The sequence below is a fragment of the Abrus precatorius genome, unplaced genomic scaffold, assembly GCF_003935025.1.
Source record: "Abrus precatorius isolate BTA unplaced genomic scaffold, Abrus_2018 Scaffold3, whole genome shotgun sequence".
NCBI lineage: Eukaryota > Viridiplantae > Streptophyta > Magnoliopsida > Fabales > Fabaceae > Abrus > Abrus precatorius.
In genome coordinates this window covers 34687571-34698581 of record NW_020874373.1, presented here as the reverse complement: position 1 = coordinate 34698581, position 11011 = coordinate 34687571, and the positions used below count along the sequence as shown (strand labels likewise).

The following is an 11011-nucleotide window of genomic DNA, read 5'->3' as shown; positions in this document are numbered from 1 at the left end:
AGCACAAAAGAGATCAACTATGTATCTTATATTATTATTATTTACAATAAAACATAACAAAGCTAACAAAGATTTTCATGGTTCATCTAAAGTGGGTGACCAAATCCATCATCAATCTCGAGCCCCCATAACACCCCATGTCCTCGAGATTCTCACATTCTCTATACCTTGATATAAAAAAATAATTGGCTTTAGGACTTTACTATATGGCCAAACTCGGGGAATTTTGGATTCTCCACGGCCCCAAGTAAGCATAATCCATTTCATTCTTCATCTAGATTAACTCATGACAATTTTGGAAAATTCTACAAAATAGAAGGAAAAATACCCATCTATTTGGCAATCAGATACTCTAACTGCTATTGAATATAATATAAAGAATTTTGGTTCTTTTCGCCCAAAAAGGAATAAAGCACTATGGTATCATTCTTTTTATTCTAAATTAAATGTTCACTAATAAAATCCTTTTTTTTTTCTTTATCTATTACTGTGCTAATGCATATATAATTTCATGAAAACTTGTTTCTACTTTAAGTGCATGTGCATGATGAAAGCACCAGTGAATTTCCCATTCTCTCCCTGACATATATGTCACTCAGATTATTTTTACCTTCAATTGGTTCATTCATTGGTTGTTATAAGATTAAGTCCATCATATAATATTTTGTTTATAGCTTCCTGACTCAGTGACAGGCATGCTAGTTCCCTTTATGCTGTCTAAAAACACGTCTTTTTTGTTTTTCCTTTGGTCTGACACAAGATTTTTCGGTGAATGAGATTCTAGCATGGAAAGAAGGAAGTGAGTTTCTTTTCTTATTTTGAACATCACAGTGAAGAAAGAACACCCATTTGAGAACTCTTAACGTTTCAAATTAAACATCTTTATCAGTTACAGTTAGAAGTTTCAACTCAACTCTCAACAAGTACTTGTGTCTGGTTCTTGGAAATTCCAATTCAATGGGGTCTCCAAGAGGAACAGCTCTTCTCAGTTTTGCTTTCTTTTTGTTTTGGAGCTATGCAAATGCTTTGCTTTCTCCTAAAGGAGTAAACTTTGAAGGTACACTAGAAATTTTGTTCTTCCTTGCCGCTTATCTATTCATTGTTTTAATATCAGTTCAATATGTAGAGTTTTGAATTGGGTCTCTATTTTTCTCTCTCTTAATGCAGTGCAAGCTTTGATGGGCATAAAAGGTTCTCTAGACGATCCACATGGTGTTCTAGATAACTGGGATGGGGATGCAGTTGATCCATGTAGTTGGACTATGGTCACATGTTCTTCTGAAAACCTGGTCATTGGCCTGTAAGTCTTTTCAATCTTCTAATTGAAGTTGAAAATAAGAATGTTTTGAAGTTTGAACACTCAGAAGCAGTACCATTTTGAACTTCAAATTGTTTTTAACAGTTTGATTAAACTGGTGTTGCTTGGTGCAGTGGTACTCCCAGTCAAAGTTTGTCTGGCACCCTATCTCCAAGCATAGGCAACTTAACCAACCTTCAGATTGTGTAAGTAATCACAAAGCACTACGCAATTTTCTACTTTCAGTGTCTCTCTCAGCATGGATGATTCTTGTTTGCTAAGATGGATGTTCTTGGCTACTTTTCAGGCTTCTGCAAAATAACAACATAACTGGACCAATCCCTGCAGAGCTAGGAAAACTTCCTAAGCTTCAGACTCTGGATCTCTCCAACAACTTCTTCAGTGGGGAAATTCCTCCTTCTCTTGGTCACCTGAGAAGCCTTCAATACCTGTAAGCATATATGAGCTAATATTTGGAATATTGAGTTGAAGCTATTTTCAGTGTCAATCTGAGATGTCTAATGATAAAATGTTACTAAAATTGTTTCAGGAGGCTCAATAATAACAGTCTTGTTGGTGAATGCCCAGAGTCACTGGCTAACATGACACAACTTGCTTTTCTGTAATACACATGAACTTATCTTTTGTGTAACTGAATCTTATGCATTAATTCAGTTTATAATTTTTGAATTTTTCTATTCCTAAAGTTGTTTTCTTGTCTTGTGATTAATAATTCAGTGATTTGTCCTACAACAATCTCAGTGGCCCAGTGCCAAGAATTTTGGCCAAATCATTCAGGTAATTTTTTTCTCTTTCTGTGATGTGTGTGCATTTGTTTGGCTGCAAAACATAAAATTGACTAACTGATAGATTACTCACATTCCTCTTTTTTTTTTTTTTTCAGCATTGTTGGAAACCCCCTTGTTTGTGCCACAGGAAAAGAACCAAACTGTCATGGGATGACACTGATGCCTATGTCCATGAACTTAAACAACACTGAAGGTAAGATCTTGTCAGTGTTGCTCATGTTTTTTTTAAATTGATTTCTCATTCATGTCTTTGTCACCTTTCCATGTAACTGTACTCTGATATATTCTGCTCTGCATAGTCATTGTTTTGATGCTGACAGCAAAATCTTTGCTTCCCCAGGTGCTTTATCATCAGGCAGACCAAAAACTCATAAAATGGCCATTGCCTTTGGCTTGAGTCTGGGATGCCTCTGCCTCATAGTTCTTGGTTTTGGACTTGTTCTTTGGTGGAGGCACAAGCATAATCAACAAGCATTCTTTGATGTTAAAGGTACTTTCCAATTAACAACCTTTAAATACAAAAATGTTCATGTGCAACATATGTTAACAATTTTAGTTCAAGTATGGTATAGTTCCACCAATTTATGACCTATTACTAACTGTTTCAGATCGGCATCATGAAGAAGTGTACCTTGGAAACTTGAAGAGGTTCCAATTCAGAGAACTCCAGATTGCTACTAACAACTTCAGCAGCAAAAACATACTTGGAAAGGGTGGTTTTGGAAATGTCTACAAAGGAGTTCTCCCTGATGGGACTCTTGTAGCTGTCAAAAGGCTTAAAGATGGCAATGCCACTGGAGGAGAGATTCAATTTCAAACTGAAGTTGAAATGATCAGCCTCGCAGTGCACCGAAACCTCCTAAGGCTGTATGGATTTTGTATGACACCAACAGAAAGGCTTCTAGTTTATCCATTCATGTCTAATGGCAGTGTTGCTTCTCGTCTCAAAGGTAAGCTCAGTTGTAAAATTTCATATTCAAATTTAGACTACCTAGTTTAATGTTTAATTTGGAAAACGTTTTGGTTTCTATCCTGCCTTCATAGATAGTTGTAACACTGTCGCATTGTTTTTACTTTTTTTCCTATTGCTATTTTTAAAGATTTGTGTAATAATTATTTTTTTTAGTGTAACTTATATTTTGAAACAAAGTGAAAATATGGTGACATTTTATATTACTTGTGAAAACATGAAATGAAAATGGAAAACGTTTTCTCAAATCCAATAGGACTGATTCTGACATCAAATTGGTGATTGTCAGGTAAGCCAGTCCTGGATTGGGGCACAAGGAAGCATATTGCTTTAGGAGCAGCAAGGGGACTACTGTACCTTCATGAGCAGTGTGATCCAAAGATAATCCACAGGGATGTGAAAGCTGCCAACATATTGCTTGATGACTATTGTGAAGCTGTAGTTGGAGATTTTGGGTTGGCAAAGCTTTTGGATCACCAAGAGTCACATGTCACAACGGCAGTGAGAGGCACTGTGGGGCACATTGCCCCAGAGTATCTATCCACAGGACAATCCTCTGAGAAGACTGATGTATTTGGATTTGGCATTCTCCTCCTTGAACTGATCACAGGCCTAAGGGCTCTTGAATTTGGAAAATCAGCTAACAATAAAGGAGCCATACTTGATTGGGTAAGTTTGTTTCCTTTTATTCATTATAATTATTTCCACCTTATCACAAATCAAATACTAGGGTATTCAATGATCTGTAAGTACTTCTGTAAGCACTTTTTGAGTCTTGAGGCATGCTTAACCCTAATAAGTCCCCATGACTCAACTCACCTAAACTTTCCTATATAAAAAATAATATTAAGTATTCATATTGTTGATATTCAGGTAAGGAAAATTCATTTGGAGAAAAAGCTTGAAATGCTAGTGGACAAGGATCTCAAGAACAATTATGACAGGATTGAGCTTGAGGAAATGGTTCAAGTGGCACTCTTGTGTACTCAGTATCTTCCAGGCCATAGGCCTAAAATGTCTGAAGTGGTACGCATGCTTGAAGGTGATGGGCTAGCAGAAAGATGGGAAGCTTCTCAAAGAGTTGACAATACAAAGTGTAAACCTCATGAGTCATCTTCATCAGATAGGTATTCTGATCTTACTGATGACTCTTTATTGTTAGTCCAAGCCATGGAACTCTCAGGACCAAGGTGAATTGTCTAGTTAGTTAGTACATTTTTACTTTTGTTTTTAAAGTATTTTTAAAGAAAGCATATGAAATTGAAGAGCATATGATAGTTGAATCTTTATTACAAATCCCTTGAAGATTATAATGTTGTATGATAGAGATCTATCAAAGCTGAAAATGGCTTTGGTAATGTTTACTTTCAAATGTACAGAATCTGATTCGTTGAATGTTAATTTTGTAATGCAAATTTTGTAATATTAAAGATGAATGAAGCCTGTATTGGTTTTGCAGAGAAACATCCTGTGCTTGTATGAACAATGATCAAATCAGTTGCCTTTTCTTTTTCATTGTTACATCTCAAGCTCTACAAAAAATTGTTACTTTTGTTGCTCTTTATTTCATTCTTTCCCCTTATTTCAATTGTAATTTTAATTGGTTATACGACTTATTTCAACTGCAAATAGTAATAGAACAAGGATATGATTGTCCATGCACGTTTTGTTAAATGTCAAAATTGAATTAACTGCATAAGCGTAAAAATTAAGCATTAATAACTAAAATATTCATTATTTACTACCTTGGATACAATAAGGTCAAAGGTGTCCTTTTCTTTTATAAGTGAAGACAAAGTCCAAGCATAAACGGAATTAAAACCTCTTATTTTCATCAGACACAATATTTTTGTTCATATGAACTATACTACTTTCCAATTTGTGAATCCTTTCAGAAATTAGCCATGTCCCTGTACAAAGCAACAAACTTTTCTCTACTAGAACATGACATTGTTATATATCTAAAAAGAAAAGATAGTAATACCCTTTTTTAAACACAACTTTTAACATGTTACTTGTAATTGATCAATTTGTTTTAAAAATTAAACTGTTTATGTCATAAATTGATTAATTTTAAAATTTATTTTAATTTTAAAAAAATTACAAATATATAAAATATATATTAAATATTATATTCAAAAAATATATTAGGAGCATTCTTTTATGTCCAAAGAAAATTGCTAACAATACATTCTTCTTTATACATTATATATTATTAGTTAAAATTCATTAGAAATTATGAGTTGAACTTATTAAATGAGACATGAAATTCACATAATTTAGTAATTTTTAGTAAATTTTAACTAATAATAAAAAGTATGTATTTAGAATTTCTCTTATCTAAAATATACGTTTAACTCATTATTATTTCATTTAAACCATTCTCACTATATAGTCAATCAAATTTTGCTAGCAAGATGCATTCAAATGCCCCGGATGGAAAGGATACAGAGGTTGATTAGAATGAACAAATCAAGAACCTAACCTCAAAATTTACTATGGTTATTTACGATGTTTTTAGCTTTATGTGTTGCAAGTTGAGTCATACATCCCAATTTTAAAATTCAAACTAGATTAATAATAATAACACACGATCATAATCCATGTTTATGAAGATGTGATCCACTTTTAAGTGTCCCAAGGAAAGGTGCAGTGTTCCTTTCTGTTTGGTAGCTGATCCATTTTTCTGTCCCATGGGAAGGTTCAATGGTCCTCCGTTCATGGCTAAGATCATTTTTGAAGTGATCATTCTTTCCAAATAAAGAGTGGCATCAGTGGTATACCTCGTTACCTCTTTTCCTACCATCAAAATTTAAATAGTTCTGCTTTTTATTTTAAATTAAGAGAATAATAAGATACGATATTAATATTGTTAAGAGCTGTTTAACCAAGCTAATGATGAGAGTGAGTTAAATTAGGGTTTCAATAGTTGTGGCTTATTTTTCAATGCAGGTTGTGATGGATCCATTTTACTATTATATTCATGCCTTTTACTCTAATGCATTTTTTTTTCAGAAGTTCTTTTAATAAGATATTGATTATAAATTGTTTTCAATCTAAAATAGATAAATCCATACACAAACTTTTGACTTAAATAATTAATAGCTCTTCTTTATCAATGGGGAGAACCATGAAACATCAACCACTGTTTACTAATTCTTTATATAAAAAAATTATTTGATTGTAACAAAATTTAGACTTATATTTTATACCAACTTTTTTGGCATTCATTTTCTATCTTTTTTTTTTTCTCTATTTTTAATTATTCTATTGACTATTGTTAGCATTGACAATATCTCTCCTTGATTCTTAGAATTTTCAATGTCGTAGATTTTCATTTATATGAATGGCCTGGCCCAGGGCCTTTTCTGGGCCTCATGTCCAGAACTGAGGTCATTCTACTAATAATTTTGCCAACTAGTAACCCGTTCACGTTCGGAAATGGGCCACCATTTTTAGTTTTTGCCAATATCAGGTTTAAAAAAAAGGTTTTTTTCACTTTTAAAAATTAAATTTTGGAAATTACTTTTAATTTTTTTAAAAATGAATAAATGATTAATACATTTCACAATTTTTTTCAAAAAAATAATGTAAATTAAAAAAAAGGCAGTGCAAAAAGTACACACCAAAACTAAATGGAATTACTTACCCCAAAAAATAAAGAGCCTGTATGCTGGCCGAAACTAAAACGAGCAAATGAAAACAATAATAATGCTTCATATACTAATATTATTCGCAATAAAAATAAAATAATCAGAACTATTATTCAAATAGAAAGAAGTCTTTACATAACTAAATGGAATTGACCAGTATACTCTACCTAATACAATTCTTTATTTTCTTCTTTTTGTATTTATGATTTTCTTTTGGCCTTCAATTTGTGGGGTTGGGGGCATTGGTATGGGACAGGGAAGGAGGTAGATAGTGACTAGCCATAATCTCAAAATTGCTACCAAATCTATTTCTCATGCTGTGAGGGAAAAGTGGATTCAATATATATGGTTGGTATTGGTGTGAGGTTCTCATTTTATGTTGGATTATAAAGCCATTAATTCAGAAACTAAGGTAACCTTCCACGTTTCTTAACATTTCCTATCACTTTTGAGCCACATGTTTTGTCCTCACAACGACTCAGCTGTATGTAGGTATCATAATCAAAAGGGTCTTTGTAATTTCATGTCACGTCTACACTATGACCATGCATATCTTCATTGTCTTAAGCCTACAAATTTGTCAGTGCTTATCTTCATTATACCCTTCATTATCTAATCAATTTTTTTTTATTTCTTTCAAAGTTAAGGCCTTCTAACATTTGACTAATTGGTTGCCTCATTTTTGGGAAGTTAGTAGTTATAACATTTTTATAATGATATTTTTTTTTCTGTATCTCTTCATATTTATGCACACAAGTATAATTTTTGATAGGTTATTATCAAGCATAGTTTCGTCCAAACGAAGTTAATAGTTTTTCTTTCGTCTTAATAATGCATATGCATGATTATCTTGTTGAATAAAGTGACACAAATCCCGCTATAATTGTTCAAGTGCTGAGATGATGACAATACCAAACACAGCAAATATATAGAACTTCATAAACACAAAATTGGAACTTGGAAATGATATATAAATTTTAGATGTTGAAAGTCCTTAGCCACTGCTGTGGAGTAACGATTATCATTACATTAATCTCTACATATAATCAAATATTAAATAAATATTTAGACATAGTAAGAGGAAATCGTTATGAACCCGATACTCTGCAGTCCAACGTTATGCTAAGACACATGAAAATTCAATTTATATTGATTCTTTTTAAAAAGATTTATCTACAAGTTTAGTTAAATTGGTTTAAAATCGATGTTAATCTTAATTAATAATCTATAATTGTTGATACTATAATTTTAATAATTATGTTGAAACTAAATAAGATTATTATAGGCGATAAAACTTTCATTGTTTATACTTTGATTTCAATATTTTATTTAAGTGAAGTAAAATAATTATAAATGATAAAATCTACCTTGAGTATCTAATACATATTTTTTAAGGTAGTACGTGTTAGGTTCGAAATATTGAATACGTACTTTTTATACTCTTTAAGGTAGTTCATACCTTTTAAATATTTTTTGAAAATTCTTTTACTAATACGAGCAAAATCTCAAAATGACTAAAAAAATAATAATATTTAAGTATGCCCCTAATTATTAATATATTCTTATAAAATATTAACATTTTCATGTTAAGATTTAACTTCTTGACTTTAAAGAAGTGTATCAACTAAGATTTTATTCACCATTAATTTAAATTAAAATATTTTATAAATATAATTAACTTTAAAGTAAATAATTGATAAACAATTACTTTCTTATTTTACACACTCTCATTTTAGATGAGTTAATTTTAATATTTTTTTACTTTTATATATAATATTTTAATCATTTGGTATCTTATATTTTTTGAAATTTCCAAATCCTTACATCAGGTATTATGTCAGAGCCATGTATCAGCTTTCTATCTGGGTTTCCAATGTCAAAACATGTGACTGGCCTTCAAAGTTGAGTTTTTTCACAAATAAATTTTACAACATTAAAGCTTTCATGTAATTTAACCGATTAATGTCAATGTGGTCCTATATATATGGATCATTATGCTCTAAAGTGACCTTCCAACACATTCCAAAGTTTTTTCAGTTGGTCTGCCGGAGACATTCTTGCTAATTGTTTTGAAGTGTTTAGATTAATTTAATTATTTTATATTTATAACTTCTTAAAAAGGTAATTCTACACTTAAATTTAAATAAAATAAAAAATTGATGCCTTCATCAAAATTTATCCCCAAAGGGGCAAACTCTTCGTGAAACAAATATATATGCTATGTGTGAAACATTTATAAGAAAAGATTGCTCTCATATTTTAATAGTTGTTTTCCATAATACTAAGATAGATAACTAGAATTCATTAACAATGCAAATGATTTTACCATCTAAAAAATTAAGCATTTGAAATGGTAGGATTGTTTAATTAAAGTAAGTAAATAGAGGTGCAAAATAATTACATATAAAACAGTGGAGCATTTGAAAGAGTTTGATTTTTTTTATAAATATTTCAAACTTATTTTAATAAATTTAATTGTTAAAGTTATACAATAAAATTTCAAATGGTAAATTTTTTAAAATAAATATTTAGTTAAATTATTTACTCGAATACACCGAGAATGAAAAATGAAAAGCTAAAAGTTATGATTGTGCAAAAGGCAATAAGATGAAGATTATTTGGTCTCCAAAACGCAGCATAATGGTCCAAACTTTTCAATAAGTAGGAAAGAGAGGAATACCCCCCATCTTTCAATCGAGGAATTAACCTTCCCCCTTTTAAATTTTTTATATAATTAAATATCCCTCATTCTAATTTTTCCTACACAATACACATGTTAGTGAACTTGCAAATGAAATTAATCACATATGGAATTTTATTATATGATTTATCTTGGTTTTCTATAATCACTTCAATTAACCGATATTAAATTGCAAAATTTCACATTACGTGTCATCTTGGGTAACAAAAGAGTCTGTGGTGAACACCACAAAGAAAGGAAGAAAAAAGTATATAAAGAAAGAAACACATAAAATGAGAGTACTGTACACATCAACCTCCTTGGGGAGAGTCTATCATGATTGAAGCCAAAGCAAATTTGAATTAGTCCCCTCTCCCACAAAGAAAATGTTTGAGCGTGATTGGGTTCACTAGGGAAAGCCATGTCTATTTTTTATTTTGTTGGGCAACAATTGATGAAAAACAGCCTCTTTAGTGACCCACAAGCCATGTGAGGAGAATAGATAAGGTCAACATCCTGGCCAGGACCACCAAACCTTTGTGGTGGACATGCATCCTAATCTATTGGGTTCCTACGTGGCAACTTCATATTCGATATTATAATTTCTCTTAATTCATCTGACTCATCCTATGATGTTGTGGTTGAATCTTTCAGTTGGTTCCACGTCATCACAAATTTTGACAAGTGACAACTAAGGTTGAAACATGTCAGCATTTTGGGATGCTGATGTGTTGTACTGTGCTTGATTAATCTCAAGTTCTGTTTTAGATATATATGTATTTACTACAAGATGTATTTTTACGGCAATTTGGTTCCACTAGTTTTCTTCTTTTGTCATTTTCTCAACCTAAACCAACTTGCAGTTTACCAAAGAGATCACATCCACTAACGTAAAGAAACTGAGATTTATGTTTTTTTGTACATGATGCTGCATGTGGTGTGGTTTTAATTTTAAACCTACTTTTGTAATTTAAGTCTCTGAACTCTACTAATAACTTCTAACTGACTATTCATGAATGACAATACACGGTTCATTAGTTGTTGCATGACCTAAATTCCTATGCCTTCAAAAGGCTTACATGTGAATGATTTTAACATTCTTTGATCCCTGCTATAGTATTGTAGAAATTGAATATTATACTATATTAGTCTATAAATATTGATGTATTTACTTTTTAAAATTATAAAAATATTAATTATTAGCTGATCGCCAGCCTTAAGATTCTATTTTCCCATTGAATGATTCTAAAATGTCAAATCTTGGATACTTACTGACATGCTACCTAGCTGCAGATAATGGAGAATAATTCATTAGACACTCATAAGCCTAACTAGACTTACCATCCCAATATGCAAACTTGTCTTCTCCAATATCTTGCATGTAATTTGCCTTTGAGGCTGCAAGGACATTTCCTCTAAGAATTGTTGCCCCACCACATTTCTTGATGTTTACATAGGTGACTTACACTATATGCTCCACAACATATAGCAGTTCCACAATTCTCTCATAGATGCTGTTTCAATCCCTTTCTGTCATTGAAATTTACTACAACATATTGATGCATTTTCAGACAGTGGTCTACGTCATAATCTTTGCTACAT

At 31.6% G+C, this 11011-nt stretch overlaps 1 protein-coding gene across 3 annotated transcripts; it reads left to right on the top strand.

The window, feature by feature from the left end:
- The first annotated feature begins 513 nt into the window (after positions 1-513).
- LOC113861219 (protein NSP-INTERACTING KINASE 1-like) lies at positions 514-4594 on the top strand. 3 transcript variants are annotated; one of them, XM_027493894.1, is made up of 12 exons: positions 514-799; positions 890-1057; positions 1168-1300; positions 1432-1503; positions 1605-1748; positions 1848-1919; positions 2036-2095; positions 2202-2299; positions 2447-2596; positions 2715-3056; positions 3366-3745; positions 3950-4342. In XM_027493894.1, the coding sequence occupies exons 2-12, from the start codon at positions 958-960 to the stop codon at positions 4268-4270; spliced, it is 1872 nt and encodes a 623-aa protein (XP_027349695.1). In that variant the 5' UTR covers positions 514-799; positions 890-957; the 3' UTR covers positions 4271-4342. The 3 variants fall into 3 exon arrangements, with proteins under 3 accessions (XP_027349695.1, XP_027349694.1, XP_027349696.1); XM_027493893.1 differs by having other exon boundaries at positions 514-1057; positions 3950-4594; XM_027493895.1 differs by having other exon boundaries at positions 514-1057; positions 1605-1745; positions 1842-1919.
- Positions 4595-11011: the final 6417 nt, after the last annotated feature.